Genomic DNA, 26286 nt, shown 5'->3' on the forward strand with positions numbered 1-26286 from the left:
ATTCATATGATGAAATAAGAAGTGATGATGTTAACCGATTAATATAAAAGTGACTGTGTAATGTAGTGAGGTGGTATATGTAAGGATAAATGGGTAATAAGCTCTAATGTGGTAAGTGGCATTAAAATGATATGTGAAAAACCAAGAATACTTGTAAAAAACACATATTGGTGAACGTTTATTACTGTTGCTAATAAGGGAAATTCCATATTAGGTGAACAGAAATTAAATATAAAGTGCAAGACAGAAGGATGTATGGCACTGATAACAAATGTTGAAAGTGTTAAGGATGAGAACATGTCTATGTTAAGTTGAAATATCAATATGTTGGTTGATTTGTAAAGAGCCTGAATAGTGAGGAATATAAACAAATGAGTTGGTCAATGTGATACAAATATCAGCCAGTCTGATGAATCTAAAAGTTGCACTTACTAAATGCTACGATCCTTCCCATATATGTTGACGGCATTCCAGAGGTCACCTCAGGATCCTTTGGAAACTGTAGGTTTAAATAGTCTTTAAATTATGTATCCATTAATGGCAGGTGGTTTATCTCCTCCCCAAACCCCCCCCCCCCCCATTTTAGCAGTCCCTGCCATTATGATTGTGGCATCCGCGTGGCCCCCTTGGCGTTCCGGAAGGCATTTGCCCCGGAATCCACCGTCACCTCTGAAGTAATTGCATGACATCATGACGTATGCGCGACCAGGCCTCCGCGCGATGCCTCTGATCATCCGGTGGTGATCAAGGGATGCCGCCTGCACGAAGGATGCTCCCTCCGGTGGCCAAAGGTCCAACTGTGGGAACATGGAGTGGGGAGAACTGCAAGGAGTTTCCGTCTCCCCACCGTGCCGGGAAGCCATGATGGAAAAGGGGGAGACTCACACAGGGCTGCAGAGAGAGACATAGCGGTATGTTCACCATGAAGCAAACATATTCTAACATCCTAAGACAATCAAGGTGTTAAATGTGTGCCTAACAAGTGTTTGTGCTTACTGTGTGCTACTTTTACTGGGGGTCTAGTTGTTTTCATTCCCTGCTTCCCTGTCCATTCACTATCACAAGCTCCAACACACTGACGCTATGGCTGTTTATTACCCAAGTTCTCCTCAATGCTATACCGAAATGGGACAACATAGCGTGGAGTGTGCTTTTTGGTAGGCTAAATCTACATTTTAAAGGATTTGTATATTCCCCATGTTGTCCTCAAAGCTGTGTGAAATGAACCCTCCTAAAACTGAGCAAATATAGTTCAGAGACCAAACAGACGTTGAAAATGTCATTTCTGATCAGGCACGTAGGACAGGATATAACAGGTGTGCAGGGTGCAAGAAACCCAACAAACATAAAGTTACCCAACCAACAACTGCCACTGGGGGTAGCCCACCTATTAATCGCATACATCCCCATCCTAATATTGTACAACCAATACCATCCAGATAAATCTCCGCTATCCATCTATAGAGAAACCCGCCTAGATCAGATGACCACATCAATGAGGATGGAGAAGTATCAGAGTCGCATGACTGAGAAGATACTAAACCTCACCCTGGAGATCATCTACCTGCTGACCGGAGAGGTGAGGAGGATTCTGGGAGGTCACATGACATCACTCTTATCTCTATTAATAAAACACAGACTTGACCGGAGAGGTGAGGAGGATTCTGGGAATCTAACATGATATTCCTATTGGTTCTTCAATACAGAGATTTCCTCTTCTGAAGTCAGGTGATCATATAACCATCACAGTGCCTCCATGTGACTCCCTACAACCCGAGAGGTACAACATGCAGAAGATTCTAGAAGTCACCAAGAAGATGATGGAGCTGCTGACAGGAGAGGTGAGCGGTGCTGGGAATTCTGGGACATTATCCAGTAACAGACAAGGGATGTGTCTGGATGGTGACTGTATCATTGTGTGTGTCAGGTTCCTATAAGGTGTCAGGATGTCACTGTCTATTTCTCCATGGAGGAGTGGGAGTATTTAGAAGGACACAAGGATCTCTACAAGGACGTCATGATGGACAATCAGCCGCCCCTCACATCACCGGGTAAGAGGAGACTTTATTGTAAAGGAGAGAGCAGTACGGAGGCTCCACCTAGATCCCCCATCATCTGATAAACACATAGAAACAATGTATTCAGTCAGTGTGTGTGTTTCCTACAGATGGATCCAGTAATGGGAACCCACCAGAGAGATGTCTTCATCCTCTGTATTCCCGGGATTCCACACAGGAAGGTCACACCATCCCTCACCATCATCAGGTAGGTGGAGTTGAGGGTCTGGAACATAAAGTGATTGAACACTGACATGTGGAGACGATGTGTGGACTCTGCAAGATGATATTTTCTATCTGACCTCACATCATAAATACTTCTATTTTACAGATGTTATTTTCTGCCATTCTGTTGGTTTAGGGTGAAGATCTGATGAGCATGAAAGTTGAGGGTGAAGTAGAAGAGACGTATGTGAGGGATGATCAGCAATATACGGAGGAGGCTGGCATGATGAGGACATTCAAAGAGGAGGACACTCCTACAGATATCAGCACAGGTGGGCCAGAATAGATTCTTCTGTTATCTCTTCTCTGTTACTGCACACTGATTGGTCCAGAGTAGGGTGGGAGATGACCAAGATCAGCCAATCATAGATTGATAATAATCACAAATGCCCGTACTACTGATTATTTTTTCTCTTCTCTCAAACCCCATTTTCTGTGATATAAACACCATTTGTGTACTCGGACGTGATTTATGTAGGTTCTGGGGTTCATCTGGCAGTATCAAGTTGTGTTTCACTCCTAGTTACAGTAGCACAGATATAAGAACACAGATTGCACATTTTGTAGGTTGGTCCCTCTTCTTCGAAGCAGACTTATAGTTGAATGTTAACATAAAATTCTATTGATAGTCTTGCCGGGGTGAAACATAAATAGTAACTTGAAAACTGAAATGACCAGTCTGTCCGGGCAGTATGATCACCTGCTGACTTTGCACCATCCACAGGCAGCTTTAAGCAGAACAAAACCCACCAATTTAACTGCTTCCAAAAACCTTTAAATGCACGGCCTGCTGTGAATAATAACTGGCAGAGTTTCCGGTGTGCTCATTTTAGCTCTCAACTGAACTGTCAAGCCATCAAATGGCTGGTGCCAAAGCTGATCACACGTGTAGCACCATGGCAACTGCAGATCAAACAGTGGCTAAGATGGCAGCTTCATTGGCTGTAAAGGATAAGATGGTTCAAGACACAGAACTTGAATCCAATACAATTTTACTTTAGCTATTTTTATATAGTCTTTTGAATTGTAGGAGGACAATGACTTTATTAAACCCTGTCTCTGCAAAGTACTAACACTGATCAAGGAAACATGAATGAAATGGAAAGGATCTAGCTAGGACTAAACTAGCTATCATCATAAAGGAAGGGAGGACAAAGGAAGAAACCAAAATCATATAGTAAACAAGTGGCAATTTAGGAAACAGCTTCAATTAGTTTCAGTATAACTCACACAAATAGGAAACATAAGGGGAACGCAGACACTGGATTTAAAAAAAGCCAACTTCCCTAAACTGCGTTCTCTGCTAGAAGATATTAAATGGGATAAAATCTTAGGAACAAAGAACACAGAGGAAAAATGGGGGTGCTTTAAGAGCATATTAAATAAGGGTATTAGCCAGTGCATCTCAATGGGAAATACATTTTAAAAGAGCTAATAAAAGTCCTGGGTGGCTTAAATTCAAAGTAAAAATATATATAAAAGCAAAGGAGAAGGCCTTCAAAAAATACAAGGCTGAGGGGTCATCATCAGCATTCCAACTTTACAAAGAATGCAATAAGAAATGTAAGCGTGCAATCAGGGTGGCTAAGATAGACCACGAAAGGCACATAGAGATGAGATGATGAGAGTAAAAAAAAAATCCCAAGAAATTTTTTAAGTATATAAATAGTAAGAGAGGGAGGTCAGAATATATTGGCCCCATAACGAATGGGGAAGGGAATCTGGTTACAAAAGATGGAGAGATGGGAAAGATTTTGAATTTCTTCTTCTCCTCAGTCTTCAAAAGGGGGGGTTTCAGTAACCAAGGTAGAAATGTTTATCCTCTTGTCACATCATAGGAAGCACCCTCATGGCTAACAGAGGATAGAATTAGGAATAGACTTGAAAAACATAACATTAATAAGTCACCGGAACCAGATGGCTTGCACCCAAGGGTCCTTAAGCAACTCGGTCAAGTAATTTCCAGACCATTGTTCCTAATTTTTACGAACAGTCTACTGAATGGTATGGTACCAGCTGATTGGAGAAAAGCCAATGTAGCACCAATATTTAAAAAAGGGCCAAGTTACATACCTGGGAACTACAGACCAGTTAGCCTAACATCAATAGTATGCAAGCTCTTGGAGAGGATGATAAGGGACTATATACAAGATTTTAGTAATGAAAACGGTATCATTAGCAGTAATCAGCATGGATTCATGAAGAATTGTTCTTGCTAAACCAATCTATTAACCATCTATGAGGAGGTGAGCTGCCATCTAGATAAAGGAAGGCCCGTAGACGTGGTGTATCTGGATTTTGCTAAAGCATTTTGATACAGTTCGCCATAAATGTTTACTGTACAAACTAAGGTCTGTCAGCATGGACCATAGGGTGAGTACATGGGTAGAAAACTGGCTACAAGGGCGAGTCCAGAGGGTGGTGATAAATGAAGAGTACTCGGAATGGTCTGGTGTGGAAAGCGGGGTCCCCCAGTGTTCTGTCCTGGGACCAATCCTATTTAATTTATAAACAATCTGGAGGATGGGATAAACAACTCAATCTCTGTATTTGCGGACAATACTAAGCTAAGCAGAGCAAAAACTTCTCCGCAGGATGTGCAAACCTTGCAAGAAGATCTGAACAAATTAATGGGGTAGGCAACTACATGGCAAATGAAGTTTAATGTAGAAAAATATAAAATATGAATCCAATCTACTCTCTGGGGGATGGAAAAGGACCTGGGGGTCCTAGTAGATGATAGGCTCAGCAATGGCATGCAATGCCAGCCTGCTGTAAGCAAAGCCAACAGAATACTGGCATGCATTAAAAAGGGGATCAACTCCAGAGATAAAATTATAATTCTCCTGCTCTACAAGACTCTGGTCCGACCGCACCTGGACTATGCTGGCCAGTTCTGGGCTCCAGTCTTTAGGAAGGATGTGTGTTGGAACTGAAGAGGTTCCAGAGAAGGACAACAAAGTTAATTAAGGGTCTGGAGGATGTTAGTTATGAGGAAAGGTTGTGAGCACTGAACTTATTCTCTCTGGAGAAGAGACGCTTGAGAGGGGATATGATTTCAATGTACAAATACCGTACTGGTGCCTCGGCAATAGGGATTAAACTTTTCCACGCAAGGGAACATAAAAAGACATGTGGCCATTCACTAAAATGAAAAGAAAAGCGGTTTAACCTTAAACTGCGTAGAGGGTTCTTTACAGTAAGAGAGGTAAAGATGTGGAATTCTCTTCCACATGAAGTGGTTTCAGCAGGGAGCATAGATCGTTTTTTAAGTTATTAGATAAGCACCTAAACAACCACAACATACAGGGGTATACAATGTAATATTGTGCTAAAAGTGCCCACATACAGGTTGGACTTGTCTTTTTTCAACCTCACCAACTATGTAACTATGCATACTACACAACAATGTATATGTAATAAGTGCAGCGCTAATCAAAGTGGAGTTCCCCCCATTTCTTCATGTTCCTCAATGCCCACCTGCAGCACAGTCTGACATGACAATTATTTATTTATCTCCAAAACCTTATTTTTCTATATGTAGTCTGCATTCCCTGTCCCATTAGGCGATTTGCTAGGATACCGAGGATATCTGCATCATCTATCCCAGGAGTCTACAGACCGCACTTGGCTTCCTTCCAGGTTCTGTGTTGATTGACAGGTTGCCATAACAATGGGGTGGGTAATTCCACTGCTGCATCATTATTCTGGCAACCTGTACGCAACACAGTGTGCCAAGCTGTGCCCCTACTGCACAGGCATGAGATCGGGAGATGCATGCTGGGTAGCCAGTTGCATGGAATCCCGGAAGCAAGTAGGAGCAGGCTTCAGTCACCTACACTAGTAATGGCTGCCACCTGTCTGCCAGGAACACCAGCATACTGTGCACTTGTTCTATGCTATAGGCTCTTTAAGGCTGAACTTTTAACCTCTTCATTATCAGAGATCACATGACCCAGCGCCTAGGCTTGTGGTTGTGTGAAGAGAATGCACCTCCCAGTCCCCATTGGTTCCTGCTCTTCTGACAAGGCTGTGTAAATGTAGAGGGAATCTGGGGGAGGGACAAAGGCCCTTTCACTGAAGAGGGAAAGTCACAGCTTCTGCTCACAAAAATCTACCTAATCCAGATGGATGATTTAAGTGAACTAACCCTCTTGTATCTATTGATCATGTTTTTATCTTTTTTTTCAGGACACGTCATCGAGAAACCCTCAAAGGATCATCTCACTTTATCTCCAGGATGGAAGATGGAAGATGAGGACATCACAAGAGATTGTGAAAGTGAAAAGACAATGAGCTCAGCTATGGATGGTGGACACAGTGTGGATAGACCATCAAATCCCCCTGACTCTGAGCAACCTCATACTGTGGGGAATGGTGCCGGAATTCAGGGGGGAGAAGAAATTTTCCTGTCCTGAATGTGGGAAAAGTTTCCCTTTTAAATCAGAATGCATAATACATTGTGGAGCTCACACAGGCAACAGGCCAGATTCCTGCCCTGAGTGTGGGAAATGTTTCACATGGAAATCAAACCTTGCTAGACATCTGAGAACTCACACAGGGGAGAAGACGTATTCCTGCCCCAAATGTGGAGTATGTTTTTCAGATGGATCAGCCCTTGTTAAACATCGGAGATCTCACACTGGGGAGAAGCCGTATTGCTGCCCTGAGTGTGGAAAATGTTTTACATGGAAATCAGACCTTGTTAGACATCAAAGATCTCACACAGGGGAGAAGACGTATTCCTGCCCTGAATGTGGAGTATGTTTTTCAGATAGATCAGCCCTTGTTAGACATCTAAGATCTCACACTGGGGAAAAGCCGTATTCGTGCCCTGAGTGTGGGAAATGTTTTTCACGGTTTTCCTCACTTTACTATCATCAGAAGATTCATAAAGGGGAGAAGCTGTATTCCTGTCCTGAGTGTGGGAAATGTTTTACATGGAAATCAAAACTTATTAGATATCAAAGATCTCACATAGGGTGTATGAATGAGTCGAACATTTCTAGGTTCAGTTCACAGGAGGTTTGCTGAACTGCTCCTAAATTCTGGATTTTAATCCATACCCCATTGAAGTCAAGAATGGGAGCAGAATCTTTAAAATAAATTCATTCCATTTTTAAGGCTAATAGGCAAGAGATTGCCAAAGGGCATGGGGAGTTGGGCACTGCTCTGGGGGATATTGAGATGTATACCAGGAAACTACACATCAGCCTAACATCAATAGTATGTAAGGTATAGTATTTTAGGGAAATAGTAGAGAACGCTATACAGAAATGTGTCTGTAATAAGTGACATGCAGCATGGATTTATGAAAGACCATTCTTGTCAGACCAACCTGTTGTTATTCTATGAGGAAGAAAGTGAGAAACTGCATGGTGGAAGTCCAGTGGACAGAGTTTATCTAGTTTTCGTACCTCATAAATATATCATTTATAAAATAAGGTCTGTTGGACTTGATGAAATTGTATGTACATGGATAGGAAACTGGTTACATGAAAGGGTCCAGAGAGTAGTGATAAATGACTCATTCTCTGAATGGTAGGCCCCAGGGTTCTATCTTGAGGCCAATGCTGTTCAATTTGTTTTTTTTGCAATCTTTATTTCAATAATTTTCCCATTTTCCTGTAAGAGGCATCGACTGGGAACGGAGGCTCGTGAGTCTCATTTCAGAGCCGCTGTTCCCAGTCGATGTCTCTTACGGGGAAACGTGTCAGTTGGAGCAGTTTTGTGTGATGTCACTAAGTACCAGCCTGCAGGCTAAGCCACGGCTGTGTGGATTACACTTATTGCTGTTACTTGATGTACTAAGCATATTTGATCTCTATAACCTGAGATCCAACCTTTCTGGTAAGCAGGGTGTATTTTATTTGGGGAGAGCACCTACTGAAGCAATTTTCCTTGATTTCGCTTATCACCTGTCACAGATTCAACACAGTTATTTTACTTTTTTGTGGACTGGAATATTATATATATACATATACTTTTCATCTTTACTATTATGAATGATATGACGGTTGCGCTCTTATACTTTTATGTTTATCCACTTTCAGACCGTTGCACGCCGATATACGTTGGCACAATGGCAGTGGTGGGAAAATGGTCCCAAAATAGCGTCAAAAGTGTCTGATGTGTCAAATGTGAACATTTGATTTTTTTTTTATATATATTTTTTTGGGGGATATTTATTATAGCAAAAAGTTAAAAAAAAAATATTTTTTTTTCAAAATTGTCACTTTTTTTTGTTTATAGCACAAAAAATAAAAGAGGTGATCAAATACCACCAAAAAAAGCTCTATTTGTGGGGAAAAAAAATGACGTCAATTTTGTTTGGGTGCAATGTCGCATGTCTGCGCAATTGTCAGTTAAAGCGACACAGTGCCGAATTGCAAAAAGTGCTCTAGTCAGGAAGGCGGTAAAATCTTCCGGGGCTGAAGCGGTTAATCAATATTTAAAGCAAGGTTTCTCAACCAGGGTTCCTCCAGAGGTTGCTAGGGGGTTCCTTGAGCAATGAGCAATTGCTGCCTCTTATGCCGCGTACACACGGCTGTTTTTTTCTGTCAGAATAAACTCTGACGGTCTTTCCGACGGAGTTCCGCTGAAACGGACTTGCCTACACACGATCACACCAAAGTCCGTTCGTTTAGAACGCGGTGCCGTACAACACGTACGACGGGACTAGAAAAAGGAAGTTCAATAGCCAGTAGCCAATAGCTGCCCTTGCGTCGGAATAGCATACAGACGACCGGTTTTCCCGATAGGAATTGATTCCGTCGGAAAGATTTAAAACATGTTTTATTTCTAGGTCTGTCAGAATTTTTTATTTTTTTAAAAGTCAGATGAAGCCCACACACGATCGGAATATCCGATGAAATGATTCCGTCAGACCTTTTCTGCCCGAAAGTCCGGTCCTGTGTACGCGGCATTAGATAAGTTCTCACTGACACCATTGATCTTTTTTAGCTTTCTGTAATGGTTTAATTCTCCCCAATGACCACAAGTGTAAGGAGCATTCTTCCCACTGACCATCACACTAATGTATCATGTTTTGTAGATATAGTCATTATTAGCAGGGGTTCCCTGAGACCACAAAACGGAAAATTTATATCAATACTTACCCTCATTTTTCTTTCCTTTCTTTCTTTCCTACGTATGGGTTAATCCCACCTCTCATACCTCATAGCACCCCACTCCCATAAATATTTGCTCCTAATCAGAGACCGTGTTCCGTAACTTAGCCTACTCCAGCAAATGGGAGGGAACTCCTGCTGCCATGGAGTCCATCAGGAAAGGAAAATTACGGTAAGTATTGATATAAATTTTCAGTTTTCCTGACAGACTCCATGGCAGCCTACGTATGGGAAATAACTAGCCATACACACCCGGGTGGGCACAAATTGCTGGTTCAACAAAAAGGAAGGTTTAATTAGCACCGTTCAAACAGATAGAACATTTAAACCAAAATTAACAGAAGAAATGGCTCAATACAATAGTGCTTCATGAAAGTATTTATCGATGACCATGAGGCGGCCTTGCAGATTACTTCTGCTGACACGTGTGGGGAAGCTGCCCACAACGTCCGATACACCTCTGGTGGAATGAGCCGTTACGGCCTCCGGAGGAGCCAGCCCCTTAGCCTTATATGCCCTTTGGATAGTCTGTACGATCCAGCCCGCAATGGTTCTAGAGGAAGCACGCAATCCTCTGTTTTTCCCGTAAAAATACACAAACAAATGATCTGACTTCCTAAAAGATGCTGTAGCTTCCAGATAGAACTTCATAACTTCCCCAACATCCAGAGGATGGGTAATTGAAGATTCAACTGACTGAAAGGTTGGAAGAACAATCTCTTGATTCTTGCGGAAAACCAATGTCGCTTTAGGATTTGATCCTAACATTGGGATCAGAACCACTCGGTCCGGGAAGAAGGTAAGGAAGGGCTCCTTAGAACCCAAGGCACTGATCTCCGATACTCTCATAGCTGATGTTATAGCCACTAAAAACGCTGTTTTAAGAGAAATGTCCTTCATAGACAGCTGATCCAATTGTTGAAATTATTCTTCTGAGAGGAAATCCAGAACAAGGGGAAGATCCCATTTGGAGAACCTTGGCTTTCTCTGAGGCCTAAGTCTTGATGCTCCTCTAAAGAATTGCCTGGTAAGAGGATGTCTTGCCCAAGAGATACCAGTAAAAGCAGAAATAGCAGACACTTGGACCCGTAGAGAACTTAGACAATGGCAGATCCAAACCCGATTGGAGAAAACCTAAGACATCCTTAATTTATGGGTTGTTACAAGAACCACCAGAAGATGAGACAAAGTCCATGAATTTAGACCAGATTCTTTGGTAAACCTTATTCGTACCCTGTCTCCTGGCATTTAACAAGGTAGTCAATGCTGAACTTGGGCATCTTAATGCCTCCAGCCTCTTCCTTTCAACCACCAGACCATCAGATGGAGATGAGATGGGCATGGATGAAGGGATGTTCCCTGTAGAAGAAGATCTGGCCTGGGAGGGAGCGGAACTGGGTCCCGGTAACTCAGTTGTAACAGGAGAGGAAACCATGGCCTGTTGGGCCAATATGGGATGATTGCCACTATGATGGCTACTTCCTGTCTGAGCCTTGAAAGAAACCGAAGAATGACCGGGACTGGAGGAAAGGCATACGCCTTGTGGAATCTCCACTGATCCGTGAGAGCGTCTACTTTGGTCGCTTGGGGACAACGACCCCTCGTATAATACCTCTTCATTTTGGCATTGCGGGGGGATGCAAACAAATACACCTCCGGAATCATTCCTAGCGACAGGATCCAGTCAAATACTTCTGTGTGGAGACCACTCGTTGTTTTCTAAGGCAGTTCTTGAAAGGAAATCCACCAGAACATTTTGAACTCCAGGAAGATACACCGCCGTCAGATCCGTCAAGTTCTCCTGGGCCCAGGACATGATTGGACTCACCTCCTTCAGAAGTGAGAGACTGTGAGTGCACCCTGTCTTTTGATATACGATACCGCTTTCGTATTGTCCAATCTCATGAGGACTGAGGCCCCTGATGTCAGATGGAGGAAAGTCCGGAGAGCCTGGAAGGGAGCTCGAAGCTCCAATACATTCGAAACCACCCCCTGAGGTGGAAAATCCCACCTGCCCTGGGCTACCTCCGACCGACAGAGAGCGCCCCAGCCCCTGTTGCTGGCATCTGTCGTTACCGTTATCCAGGACACTGGAGCTATCGAATGGCAGTTAAGAAGATTCTTCCGCTGCGGCCACCAGGGGAGACTTTCCCGCATAGAAGGTGTTATTTGAATCAGGTGATCTTGCAACTCCGGATTCCACTGTTGCAGGAAACCCTTCTGAAAAGGTTGCATCCTCCATTGCGCACATTTCACCATAGGGGCTGTGGCCACCATGGTGCCTATTATCCTGAGGCACTGAGAAGCCCTGAGAATGGGAGCTGAAATTGCCAGATGAATTCTGTCCCAAACTACTGAGATCTTTTCCAGAGGGAGAGAGATCGTGCTCTTCGCTGTGCCGAACTGTGCTCCGAGAAACACTAGAGACTGTGTTGGCTCCAGGTGACTTTTTTCCTTGCTTAATAGCCAACCGAACCCTATCAGAATAGAGATCACTTGATCTCGGCGTGACAGCAACTGCTCCCTGTCCTGTGACAGCAGAAGTAGGTCGTCCAGATAATGATGTAACCTGATACCTTTGACTCTGATCAAGGCGACCACCGCCAGTAAGAGCTTTGAAAACACACGCGGTGATATTGAAAGCCCGAACGGGAGACAAATAAACTGGAGATGTCCTTGGTTCACTGAGAATCTGAGATATAAAAGTCCTTTGCGATTGGGACGTGAAAGTATGCGTCTTTCAGATCTATCGAGACTAACCAATCGCCTGGTTGTATTGTCTGTCGTATAGTCAGTAAAGTTTCCATCTTGAATTTTTCCTTTTTTATAAAGGAATTTAGGTAAGTCAAGTCGATGACTGGTCTCCAAGATCCGCTCTTTTTGAGGACCATAAAAAGAGGGGAATAGATCCCTTGAAATTTTTCCCCTGTTGGGACCAAAATGGCCGCGCCTTGAGCAATAAGGGAATCCGTGTAAGCCAGAAGAACTTCTCTCTTCTCTTCTCTTCTGATTGAGGAAGACTCGTGGGAACGAAGCGGTGTATGGATGGACTGCTGAACACCCAAGCATGCCCTTGGGAAACTGTTTTGATGACCTAAAAGTCCTGTATCGAGGCTGCCCAGACATGGCAGAAATGGAGTAGACGGGCCCCTACCAGCTCCGCCTGGACAGGCTCTATATCAAAAAGACTTGACACCTTCTCGATTCCCGGAGGAAGTTGTTTTCGAAGACTTCTGACCAGAAGGCTGGTTTCTCCTCCAGTTCTTTCTAAACTCACGACCCGGTCTGTAACGACATGCATCCCTAGAACGTTCCAGATTTTGTCTTGCTTGGGCCCTCTTTTGACCTAAAAGCCGGCGATCCTGGGGTAAGAATCCAGACTTCCCCCCAGTAGCACGTGTGATAGCTGAATCCAGCTTATTCCCAAAGAGGGAGGGAATTTTGCACCAGGCCTGTTTAGAGGCCGGATCCGCCACCCAAGGGCGTAACCATAAGGCCCGTTTAGCTGTAAAAGAAGACAGCATGACACGTGCTACTAGGCGAATAATGTCCAGGGATGCCTCACCCAGAAACGCTGATGACATCTTCATCTCGTGTAGTGGAGAGTTCTTAAATGCATCCTCGGAAATGCTCATCAAAATCGCACCCATATCATCAGTCCAGCACTCCATAGCTTTAGATAAAGCTGCCAATGCCAATGCTGGCTTACAAGCCATCCCAGCCGTAATATAGATACACTTCAAATCTATATCGATTTTCCTCTCAAGACCATACTTAAAAGAGACGGTGTCTTCCAGAGGGAGCGTGACATGTCTTACCAGTCTCATCAAAGCTGCATCAATAAGAGGAGCAGACTCTAAGTACTTCATCTCCTCACTCTTAAATGGATACATTCTCGCCACTTTGGAGATCAAAGAATTCTTCCTTTCGACTTTGCTCCATTCATCCGAGAAGATTTCACCTAGTTCCCCCAAAAAGGGAAAATTTGAGCGTTCTTTTTTAAGATGCTTAAAGTATTTCCTCTGTTTAGCGGGTGCTTCCACCGGCTCTTCCCATCTTAGTGCGTCTTTGACTGCCCTGACCAGATGAGGAACCAGGGAGAAATCAAACCCTGCATTAGCATCATCCACTTCAGCCTCACCGTCAGAGGAACCACTGAAGGAACAACTGTCACCTCAAGGTCTTCCATCTCAACGACTGAAGTTGGCACAGAGGGAGGAACGGCCGCATGTGTGGAATCTGATCTACTTAGAGATTCTTGAACCACCTTTCTGACCAAAGCCTCTATATGCTGGTCTTTAGTATCTTTCTTTTGCGACTTGAGAAAAACATAAATCGCATAGTGATTTGTCTTCAGGAATTTTAGCTCTGCAACCCCAACATCCCAGAATGGTGGTGGGAATAGTGCCGAGACCCGGACCTTGATTTGTCAGAGCGGTGTCTGGAAGAGGACTTATGACGTCCCGAATTTGATCTTGAATGGCCACGACATGACCCAGACAGAGTATTATCTTCACGTGATGATGAACGAAGATCCGGTACAGAAGGGCTAAAAATAGATACAGGGAAAAAACAAAGGAAAAAAAATAAAAATAAATATATATATATATATATATTTTTTTTTTTTTTACTACCCCCAAATCAACCCAACAAACAGGCAGAAAGGAACAATAAAATTCCATCCTACCTGCGGCGCAAGGGCTGGCCACCAGGGGGCGAAGAGACATCCATAGGAATAGATTACTAAGTCAATAGCAAAATATAAATCAATGTATGATACACTACCAGATAGTGCTCAAAAATCAGTTAGCCAATAAAGAGTTAAATCAGCCAGGATTAAGTATAAAACTCTTACCTCAATTCCACAGAGCAAGCAGTGAAATCTTTCTCTCTCCTTTTTCTTTTGAAACTGACAGGTTTTTAAAACTGCCGCCGTATGACGTCATGATGCCGACGGCGTCTTCTCCGCGGCGCTCGTGTGCAGTCGCCGCCATATTGACTGTACTGTGCAAGGGAAAACCAAGCCTCAATTTCAACCGAAACTTGCAGTTGCGCAATACAGGAAACAGAGCGGCGAACTGGAGCGCATATGCGTTCCAGCCGCCATCCCCCACCAAAACAATTGGCACAGGACAAACATACATATACACAGGCTGCCATACGATACCATTCCAGCGCAGCGACCACCCGACCTGGCTCCCATCCATAGGCACGATCTTGGGGATCAATTAAAGGGAAAGGCCTCCCGCTAGTAGCTAGGACGAATGGCGATACTGCCGCTTGCCAGCCAGTGGCTGGATAGTAAACTCTTCATGGCATACATCCCCATGACCTCCTTGCTAGTAGCTGGGATACTGGACACCAGACACCAGAAAATTCCATCATGCGTGCGAACTGCGAACAGGAACCAGAACCGGATTCATGACTCCTTCAGGTAAGTACTACCCCTTTGGTCCTTAACCACTTGCTTACTGGGCACTTAAACACCTTCCTGCCCAGACCAATTTTCAGCTTTCGGTGCTCTCACACTTTGAATGACAATTACTCAGTCATGCAACACTGTACCCAAATGAATTTTGTGTCCTTTTTTTCCCACAAATAGAGCTTTCTTTTGGTGGTATTTGATCACCTCTGGGGTTTTTATTTTTTGCGCTATAAATGAAAAAAGACCGAAAATTTTGAAAAAAAACGCATATTTCTTTGTTTCTGTGACAGAATTATGCAAATTATTAATTTTTCTTCATAAATTTTGGCCACAATTTATACTGCTACATATCTTTGGTAAAAATAACCCAAATTAGTGGATATTATTTGGTCTTTGTGAAAGTTATAGAGTCTACAAGCTGTGGTGCGAATCGTAAAAAATTGATCACATCTGATGTACTGGTGGCCTATCTCGCTTCTTGTGACCCGAACAAGTCAGGAAAGTACAAATACCCCCCAAATGACCCCTTTTTGGAAAGTAGACATTCCAAGGTATTTAGTAAGAGGCATGGTGAGCTTTTTGATGTTGTCATTTTTTTCCCACAATTCTTTGCAAAATGAAGATTTTTCATTTTTTTTTTTTTCTCCACAAAATTGTCATTGTAATAGGTTATTTCTCTCACGTGGCATGTGTATACCACAAATGACACCCCCCAAAAAATTCTGCTACTCCTCCTGAGTATTACAATACCACATGTGTGGGACTTTTTCACAGCCTGGCCACATAGAGAGGCCCAACATGCAGGGAGCGCAATCACGTGTTCTAGAAGCATAAATTACACATCTAACTTGTTGACTACTTATTACACTTTTGAAATACCAGGACAATGACACGTGACACTGATGACAGATGGCACTGATACGTGGCAATGATGACACTTATACGTGGCACTGATGACACGTGGCACTGATGACAGGTGGCACTAATATGTGGCACTGATGACAGATGGCACTAATATGTGGCACTGATGACACGTGGCACTAATACGTGGCACTGATGACACGTGGCACTGATGACACGTGGCACTAATACGTGGCACTGATGACACGTGGCACTAATACGTGGCACTAATACGTGCCACCGGTGACAGATGGCACTAATACGTGGCACCAATGACGCGTGACACTGATGACAGATGGCACTGATAAGTGGCATTGATGACACGTGACACTGACAACAGATGGCACGTGACACTGACAGGTGGCACTGATGACAAATGGCACTGATACGTGGCACTGATGACAGATGGCACTAATACGTGGCACTGATGACAGATGGCACTATGTGGAACTAATAACACGTGGCACTGATGACAGATGCCACTTATACGTGGCACTGATGACAGATGGCACTGGGGACAAATGGCACTGACAACAGGTGGCACTGGGGACAGATAGCACTGCGGGCAGGTGGCACTGGGGTGGGGTGGATTGCACTGGGGTGGATGGCACTGGGGCGGATGGCACTGGGGCAGGATGGCACTGGGGCAGGATGGCACTGGGGAGGATGGCATTGGGGCGGATGGCACTGGGGCAGGATGGCACTGGGGCAGGATGGCACTGGGGGGGGGCATGGCACTGGGGGGGGATGGCACTGGGGGAGGATGGCTCTGGGGGAGGATGGCTCTGGGGGAGGATGGCACTTTTTTTTTAACTTTTTTTTTTTACACTTTTTTTTTTTTTTTTTGCTTCTGTACACTGACGGCTGCTGCAGCCGTTCTTCTCTCCCCTCTCACACGCTGTCTGTGTGAGGAGGGAGAGCGGCGCTGAGAGATGATCTCATATGTTTACATATGAGATCATCTCCCATTGGACACGCCGATCACGCTGTAAACGGCCGCTGTGATTGGCCGTTTACAGCGATCTGTGTTTGCCTGTCCCCGGGGGACACGGCAAACACAGAACTTCCGCGATGCGCGCCCGCGGCGGCGCGCATTGCGGAAGTAAACACCAGGCCGTCCAGGGACGGCCAGGCGAAGGAAGCCGTCCGCTCTAAGGCCGTCATTCGGCTATAGGGCGGGTGGGAAGCGGTTAAGGAGGACAAAAAAGGAACACAGTCTCTGATTAGGAGCAAAGATTTATGGGAGTGGGGTCCTATGAGGTATGAGAGCGGGATTAACCCATACGTAGGCTGCCACAGAATCTGTCAGGAAAGTTATTTCAAGGCTTCCTCTGTGCTGAAAAGGTTGAGAAAGGCTGAATTTATCTTTAAGATAAAAATAATAAATGTACATATATTTGCAGGAAATAAAAAATGTACTTATTATTGTTACCCACCAGAAACTGCGAAGCGTTGCACCTGTGCTCAGTGGATCATGTTCCTTTAAAGGGGTTGTAAAGCTCTGGAAAGTTTTACCCCCTTCATAACCAAGCCAGTTTCTAATATTCAGCACTGCACTATTTTAACTAGCAATTGCGCGGCCATGCAACTCTGTATTTGATCACCACAGGTGTTTTTATTTTTTTATTTTTTGCGATATAAATGACAAAAGACCAAAAATTTGGAAAAAAAAAAATTTTTTTTTACTTTCTGTTATAAAACATATCCAATAAAAAAAACAAAAAAAAATATTTTTTCATAAATTTAAGCCAAAGTGTATCCTGTTACATGTCTTCGGTAAAAAAAAAAAAGAAAAATTAAAAAAATTAAAAAAAATCGAGCAATTGATTTGTTTGTGTGAAAGTTATAGCATCTACTAACTATGGTATATATACTGGATTTTTTTTTTTTTATACTAGTACTGTAATGGTTTGGTCAGCGACATATAGTGGGGCTGCGATTGTGCGGTGGGCAATCTGACACCGGGGGGGGGGGGGGAGGGACTGACTAACTGCCACTGACATCACCAGTGACACTAATACAGTGATCAGCAATCATACTGTACACTGTCACTGTACTAATGACACCGGCTGGTTAGGGGTTAACATCTATGGCAATCAAGGGATTAAATATGTGCCTGCTTTTTTTTTTTATTGTGTGCTGCTTTTAACTGAATGTCTCTTTGTTTTTTATCCCTGCTGTGCAGACAGATGGAAGGGAGGGATTGGGGGGAGAGCTCAGTCACACTAATCATGTACAGGAAGTAGCTACCAACTGCTCTGGTTCAAATTCTCTGCCTTCCCCACACATCCCCTTCACAGGCACATCGCTGGGGATTGGAGTGTGGGTGGGCACAAGGGGGAAGTGTCTCCACCCCCCCCCACCCTGAGTAGTAATAGAAAAAAGGGAATTGTCCCCTAAAGTGGGGTTTCCTAGGCAGCAACAAATTAGGAAAAAATATATCAATATTTAAAAATAGAAAAAGCTTTAATAGGACATATAAGTATCAGTAGTGACAATAACAGTACATTATGAGCTATGATCCAGGAGGTAACAGCAAAACAGCATATATAAAACTAAACACAGTGTTAGAGATATCAAAGCGCTAGGATGACGTAGTTTGAACGAATACTGGCGCGTTTCGACCCCAACGGGTCATCTTCAGTGGATTAAGCGCTGTAAAGAAGTTTACAATTATTAAAATATATCATTATCATCACTTAGAAAGTAGTGATGCAACATCTTACTGTTCTTCATATAGTTACCAATCACATATGTTTAGCAATTTCTCCTGAATTTAAAATCCTCTCACATTTTTCCACCACAGCGGTCCCAGCGCGGGTCCCCGGTCGGCCGGCGCACCACGGATATGGACAGAGGCGCCACTGCGAAACTTGCGAGGAGTTACATGTATGGAATATCCCCCAAAGCCAAAATGTGGGGCATGAGAGCAAGCAGGCCGCACCTGCGATTTGGGCATCAAATGGTAGCATCATCAGTGCATTCCATAAGCACAGATTAAATTATATCCGTTTGTATTATATTAGTATCATTTAAAAAAAAAAAAGTGTATATTTTTCATAAGGCCAGTGGTCTATACTTTTTCGCTAAATGGAATAATAGTGATGATAAATGAATTACTGACTCAAATGATTTAAGGGATTGGTGGGATAAAATTAAAATCTACAAAAATGCGGACCAATTTCAAAATAAATTAGCAGACTAGAAGGAGAAATATAAATAAATAAAATAAAATAAATAAATATTTTTTTTATTTATTTATATAAAAAACCCTGGGGAAATTAAGAAAGGAAAAAGGGAAGAGGAAGAAGAGAAATAAAAAAATAAAAAAAAAAATAAAAAAAAATAAATAAATAAATAAAAAGGTGATGGTGAAAAAGAAATAGGATAAAATATAATGAATAAATTGAAATGGAATAAAAATAAAAAAAACAAAATCGAATATAAAAGTAGTGAGGGGTAGGAAAAAATAAGAGAGGAGAAAAAAAGCATGTTACAGTGTTCAGGGAGAATGGTGCAAATTATTACAATTGGTGAGTGAGAAAGAATTGTGTTGTGTGAAGTAAAGGGAATATATGGACTAAAATAAGGCCGATTAAAAAACAAAAAAACAAAAATTCAGGCTAATAACAAAAATTATTTAAAAATTCACAAAACAATCATATCATAATAGGAGGTGAGGTGGTGCAGTGATGAGAGGGAAGGGTGCAGTGAAAAAGTAGAATGTGAAGCATAAAAAAAAAGGGGGGGAAAGGACCATACCCATAGTGGAGTCCACCTTGGGCTGCGCTGCTCCTGGCCTCTCTCCATGTTGGGAGCTGCGACGCGCCCTCCGGGCACCCTCCCCCCCCCATGTCTTTCAGACTACTGGGGAGGATGGATGCATTGTTACTGTGCGTCGATGTCATGCATATCACGTCATGCGCACGGTGTCTCGTTTACACCGTCGCACACAGGCTGTGTAATCCACCTGCGTGCACTATGGGGGAATTATCTCCTTGCCGCTGCAGAAGTTTCGGCCTATCAGCGTGGGTGCTTCTCCCCCTGGTGCAAGGCGTGCCATTGGTGGCTTAGCCCACGGCTGGTATATTTAGAGGGGCGGTCCACGGGTGATCCCGACATCAGAGGCTTTCTCACACTTAGATCTCCACACGATTTGGCGTCCCGCGATTCTCTTGGTTCCCCTTTTTTTAGGGTTCCTCATCTTCACCAGGTATATTGTTTCACTCATTACCACTCCCATGCTCTTTCACTTTCATCTTTCTTTGGCGTTTTTCTCATTTTTTTCCTCACTATCACGTACCTCTTTTAAATTTTAACTACTTTTTGTCACCCCCTCTGTTTCACTCACCTTCCTCATCTTTCCATCTCTCATTATCCCAAAAACATCCCCCCACCCACCACACCACGCACCACCCCCCACCCTCAACCCCCCCCCCTGTTTCCCTGTTTCCTCCCCTCCCGTTCCCCCACCCATCGATCCCCATCTTTTCCCTTTTTTCCCATGTTTTCTTTTTCTCCCCTTTCCCATCTTTTTTTTCTTCCCATCCCTCTTTTTCCTTCCTTTCCCCTCCCTTCCCCCTCCCCCCCCCCATGTTCCTTCCTTCCCTGATTTTTCCTTTCCCTTCCCCCTCTTTTCTCCCCCCCCCCTTATCCCATTTCCCCATCTCCCTTTTCTTTTCCCTTGCTCACTCCTTACATACCTCTCTTGTTTCTCCTAGTTTGTCCTTGATTGCTGTGGCCACCTGTGCAATTGCCCCTTCCCAGTTTGCGGGACTCTCCACCTCAGCTCCCATTTGAAGTTGGATCCGGTTTGCTTGTGTGGCCCCACCACTATTTGGGCATTATATCAAACCTCAGTAAGTAAGCCTAGGTTGTGGGGGTTGATCCCCCACCCCTAATCTTGCCTCCCCCTAGTTGTTATATATTTTTTCTTACACTTATATACATTTTTTCAGATTATTACACGCGCTTGCTCCTGATGAGTGGCACCTAAGCCACGAAACACGTCGAGCTACAGACTGCCGTGTTTTTACTAATCCTACCAAGACCTTTCAAGTTGTTATGTATTTATCCCTTCAGGTTTATTGAGACCATGAGTCCCGCAAGCAATATTATTTGAATTACTGTATATATCCCTTGTTTTGTGATGAATTAAGGAATTTAATGTTTCATAATATGTGAGATTATCACCATTTTTAACATATTGTTTAGAGTATATCATTGTGACCATAATATATGTTTATCTGGACTGTATTAAATGGCTTTTAAATGTATTAAATTATATAATTGTGTACCATTGTTACCAGCACTATTTATATATTTTTTATCTAATCTTCTAATAAAATTCCTTTTTATTCATCTAAGTATCTTTTGCTGCCCGGTGCTTCACTTAAAGTCCCACCTTCCTTGGGTTTATAACCCTCTCCTCAAACGCATATGGGATGGATATGCATGACCTTACCAGATCATGATATCAATTAAAGTCCCTAGGGATGGAAATGCATGACCTTCCCTTGTCGTGCATTCCTGAAAGTCCCTATCTCCCCTTATTTTTTTCCCCATTTTATTGAACCAATTCTGACAGGTCGCCTAATATGATGGAACAGGGGCACCGGAGCTGATGTTCTGTTTTTTTATTCACACAAGGCGCTTGGTTCTGCCCCACCCCCAGTATCTGCTCATTAGCTCACTGGCTTTGGTTGACAGTAGCAGGAGGCAATGGCTACTGCCAATGTCTCTGTCAATGAGGAGGGAGAGACCCAGGAGAGCCAAGGCTGGAACTCCCCTTTAACAGCCACCTGCTGATAGCAGGGCCCCCGGCCAATGCAACCGCCCACCGGTGACAGGACCCACTCTCCAGGCATTCCTTTTGCATATGTGTGCCATAACACTGCCCGCTGATAGCTGGGGACTCGGTGACCACTCAAGCCATCCTGGAAGACTTCCTAATGCCACAGGACTCTCCTTACATCTGCACAACTGCTCCCGCACAAGACCTGGGTGCCGACACTTCTAAAAGGTAGGAAAACTTAAAACAAAATTGGTCCTATGAGTGAGGTGGAGAAAGCCTCTCAAAATTTATGGGAGTTGAGTCCTATGGGGTAGAAGCGGGGGCGGTGCTACCCAAATGTATGCTGCCATGCAGTCTGTCAGGAGAGGAAACTTTATCTCCCAGTTTTAGGACTCTTTCACACAGGTTTTCCGCCCGTTGGATTTCGCCATTGCGCCACTGATCCCAGCTGGACAGGCAGATTCCAGGTCTGTGCACAGACGGACCTGTCAGAGCAGGGGTGGATCCAGGGGGGCAGCGGGACAATTGCCCCACCCCCCCCAGGGGAAATAGTGAGCAGGCTGTCGGGTGACTTAGCGGGCCGGGGGTGATTCGGCAGGCAGGCTGCTGAGTGGGCCGGCACCACGGGTGAGTGAGCAGGCTGGTGGGCAGGCAGGCTGCTGAGTGGGCTGGCGGGTGAGTGGGCAGGTGCCGCGGGTGGCGGGTGGGTGAGCAGGCTGGCGGGTGACTCGGCAGGCCGGCAGGTGAGTGAGCAGGCCTGCTGGCTGCTGAGCGGGTGAGCAGAGAGATGACATCCTCTCTCACCCCCCCCCCCAGATCACCTTAGTCTTGGCCGTGCTCTGGATCCGCCCCCGTGACAGAGTCCTACTCTCCTTTATGGAAAGATCGGATGAAAACGGACCGCCTGTCCGTCTTCATCCGATCTGATTCTGCAGACAGATGAGTAGTAGTAGTATATAAAAACACCATCAAAATTTCTTTAGAAATGTACTGGCAGGATGTCTTTTCTTTCATTCCCATTTATCCTCAGTGCAGGTATATCCACCCTTTCCTCGCCAAATCATTTTTACTGTCTGTTTCTGTACAGTATATCCAACAAAGTGTAACCCCCAGCCCAGCATTGGTGGTCAGTGAGGATACTTACCTGATCACTCACTCCCGCTGCCTCTCTGCTGATGTCAGAGTTGGGGTTTGCCACCTCATCTCTTTAAATCTGAACACATATGAATTACACAGGTTCTAAGGCTGACTTAACCACGTCAGCCCCGGAAAGTATTTGCCCCCTTAATGACCAGGCCATTTTTTGCAATACGGCGCTGTGCCGCTTTAACTGGCAATTGCGCGTTCGTGTGACACTGTACCCAAACAAAATTGAGGTCCCTTTTCCCACAAATAGGGCTTTTCTTTTGGTGGTATTTGATCACCTCTGCGGTTTTTATTTCTTTGCGCTATAAACAAAATAAAGAGTGACAATTTTTTAAAAAAACACAATATTTTGTACTTTTTGCTATAATAAATATCCCACAAAAAAAAAAAAATCTTCATCAGTTTAGGCTGATATGTATTCTTCTACATATTTTTGGTAAAAAAAAAAATCGCAATAAGCGTATATTGATTGGTTTGCGTAAAAGTTATAGCGTCTACAAAATAGGGGATAGATTTTTGGCATTTTTAAAATTTTTACTTTTTTTACTAGTAATGGTGGTGATCTGCGATTTTTATTGTGACTGCGACATTGGGGCAGACAGATCGGACACTTTTGACACTTTTTTGGGACCAGTTACATTTATACAACGATCACAGCGAAAAATAGCCACTGATTACTGTATAAATGTCATTGGCAGGGAATGGGGTTAACACTATGAGTGCGATCAAGGGGTTAACCGTATTCCCTAGGTGTGTTTTAACTGTGGGGTGGGGGTGTGGGATTGACTAGGGAAGGAGACTGAATGGTGTTCCTACTTAGTAGGAGCACATGATCTGTCTCCTCTCCCCTAAGAGAACTGGGATTTGTGTGTTTACACACACAGATCCCAGTTCTCGCTCTGTCACGAGCGATCGCGGGAGCCCGGCGGCCATTGCCTGCGCATCGGCTCCGGGGACACGCTGCGGGTGCGCGCCTGCAAAAGCATTTTAATGAGCCAATGTACAGCTACAACAGCTCGTGCAGGGGAGTCAACCTGCCGTAGTGTAACTGCGGCCGCTGCTTGGGAAGCAGTTAATGCAGATAAGGCAGTGAGTGAGTTTAATTACCACCCTAATCAGCCGCAGAAACTGTATAAATAAAATGTGTTTGGTTTTAAAGGGATGAGGTGGTAACCCTAGAGTTATACCTTCACTGTCAGAAAGGAGATCACTGCATTTCTCACGGTATCGCCGGACTGGCTGCAAGATACTGGTACGAGTGCAGTGCCTGGAGAGTGTTCCAGCAGTCATCACCTCACCGCCACTATGTACAGAATCCTGGAACCTGTGGGATATGGACACAATGAAAGAGTAACTGAGGACTGGGACTGTCCTGCAGAATCTAAGGCAGTGTTTCTCAACCCCAGTCCTCAAGGCGCCCCGACAGGTCATGTTTTCAGGTTTTCCCTTATTTTGCACAGGTGATTGGATCAGTTTCGCTGCCTTAGTAATTACCACAGCCGTTTCATCTGAGGGAAATCCTGAAAATGTAACCTGTTGTGGCGCCTTGAGGGCTGAAGTTGAGAAACACTGATCTAAGGCACCGGGCAACAACAACAAGACCGTGGTCACGCTATGAGGCATTTCTTGGGTCTGCAGTTCCTTTGAGCTCCACAAGGTGGTGATCTCACTTATATTGAGATAGGAAGTCTATACACAACATACAGGAAGTGATGTCAAGTACAGAGAGGAAGTGATGTCAGGTATAAATATGAAGTTCCGGGTGAGAAGTGAGTCGGGAGGAAGTAGAGAGAAGACATTGGTAGAAGTGGCAGTAGAGGAGGTAATAAGATCTTATTTTCTATTTACACCCAGTAACCCTCCCCCCCCCTCATGTCCGTCCTCTTCCTCCATAGTCACTGTGATGTCTTTTATCTCCATCAGATGATGATACACACATATATAGTGTGGAAACCTAGATTAACCCATTCAGGGGCAGAATATTTCCCCGCTTGCGGGGGCCGAAACATTCTCTTCATTTTAGAGACGTTTCACCTTCTCACTGGAGATGAGATGAACATTCCTGGGTTCCCGTGTGAGACGGCTCCACAGAAGAGAACTAAAGTTCAGCTGCCGAATCTTAACCCCATTGAAGACAATGGTAGCCGAATGTTAAAGGCCAGTAATGGCCGTTTTCTAGGCTAATAGGCAAAGGATTGTCAGACAAATGTATGGAGGGGAAGGGAGCATATGAGCTTCTTTACTGCGTATGTCATGGTGTAGAGACCACTCAAATTAGGGGTCAAGTCCTGGGAAAAAAAGTGTGGGAACTCACCCAAGATCCCCCCCCCCCTGCAAAATAGTACCTAAAATGTCCGTATTCTGTACTAAACAGTGCAAATATCTAAACTATAAACATATAGCTAGTGCTAGTAGATATGTGTTTTAAGTTTTAAGAACAAAAGTCAAAAACCCATATTTACACAAAGGTCAAGTTAATATAACCCAGCCAGCACAGAGTTCCTCCTTACATCAGAGTCTGCAGAATGCCCCTGTAGCACTGACCCCCGAAGAAGCGGCTGGTTTTTCTGGGCTTACCGTTTACCTTCTCCACCTCGTAGCTCGTCGTTCTCGTCTAGGGGTTCCCGAGGTTGATGGCCCAATAACTGCAGAGACCGACACTTGAATTCCTTTAGGAATTTTTATTTGCATAAAACGTTGAACAGAAACTCAGTCCCTCAGTTGGGAATAGAGGGTATGGGTATAGAAGCTCAGGTACTTTGGAAAACTGCTGACACTAGAAAATGTCTCTCTCTAGATGATCCAGGGAATAGCCGTTCGAAACTGGATACTTTAGTTGTTGAATAAATCCTTGTGGTTTGGATTTAGCAGCCAACAAGTGATTCAAACTTAGCAAAGTCTCTGCCACAGACTTGGTTGTAAAACTTTAGATGAACACAAAAAGTCTCTCTCTCACAGGAACTTAGTTGTAACCGAAGGAGGAAATTAGGAACTTTCTTACAGTACCAGTATCTTGCAGCCGGTCCGGCGATACCGTGAGAAATGCGGATTCAATTAGTGTCCTTACAGCTCAGCTTCCAGGCTCTTACCGAGCAGCCATCCTCGTGCGTGGCCCTCTTCTGAAAAGTCCTGCATTGGTTGTGTTTTTAGTTGCTGGGCCTCTCCAAACCCGAGACGGCACCGGAACACTTTAGAATCCTCCTTCCAGTTACTGCGCCTCTAACTAGCCAGTCCCAAGAATCGGAAACGGATGGATCCGCAACCCAGGCCATGAGGGCCTCTGGGGGCTGGTCAGGAGGACCAGGACCATGGAGTCAGAACGAACTTCTGGACCAGAAACCCAGAACCACCTGACTTCAGCACCTTAAGTACCCTCTCCCAGAATACACAGCGAGACAACGCACCCACTGATTGGCTCAGAGAGAGAGATTGGTACCCAATGCGTCCAACCAGACTACGTTCCAATGCCTGTCAGAGGTGATACCTACACCTATGACTAGACAGAACATATTACAGTCCAGCCAAACTGATGCCAAAACCACAATTTAGTGAAATTAACCCCGCTAAATTTACAAACATAGCGCATACTCTTCAGGAGTAGCGGCGCTA

The 26286-nt window shown here is 44.2% G+C and overlaps 2 protein-coding genes across 3 annotated transcripts in view; both read left to right on the forward strand.

Moving 5' to 3' along the window:
* The first annotated feature begins 654 nt into the window (after positions 1-654).
* The window catches only part of LOC143986844 (uncharacterized), a 247655-nt gene continuing 222023 nt past the window's right edge, over positions 655-26286 (forward strand). The window contains 5 exon segments of the mRNA XM_077485252.1: positions 655-1579; positions 1707-1841; positions 1928-2051; positions 2168-2265; positions 2419-2554. Coding sequence (XP_077341378.1) covers positions 1277-1579; positions 1707-1841; positions 1928-2051; positions 2168-2265; positions 2419-2554 — 796 coding nt within the window. The 5' untranslated portion in view covers positions 655-1276.
* The window catches only part of LOC143989417 (uncharacterized), a 47313-nt gene continuing 27503 nt past the window's right edge, over positions 6477-26286 (forward strand). Inside the window, exon 1 of one of the 2 annotated variants that reach the window (XM_077489535.1) lies at positions 6477-7259. In XM_077489535.1, the coding sequence (XP_077345661.1) occupies positions 6591-7259 (669 nt within the window). In that variant the 5' untranslated portion in view covers positions 6477-6590. Of the gene's footprint in view, positions 7260-24437; positions 24500-26286 lie in introns of those variants that run through there. The other variant, XM_077489534.1, reaches the window with a different exon arrangement.

The sequence above is a fragment of the Lithobates pipiens genome, unplaced genomic scaffold (genome assembly GCF_037356315.1).
Source record: "Lithobates pipiens isolate NorthernLeopardFrog02 unplaced genomic scaffold, aLitPip1_a1.2 Scaffold_18, whole genome shotgun sequence".
In the NCBI taxonomy this organism is placed as follows: Eukaryota; Metazoa; Chordata; class Amphibia; order Anura; family Ranidae; genus Lithobates; species Lithobates pipiens.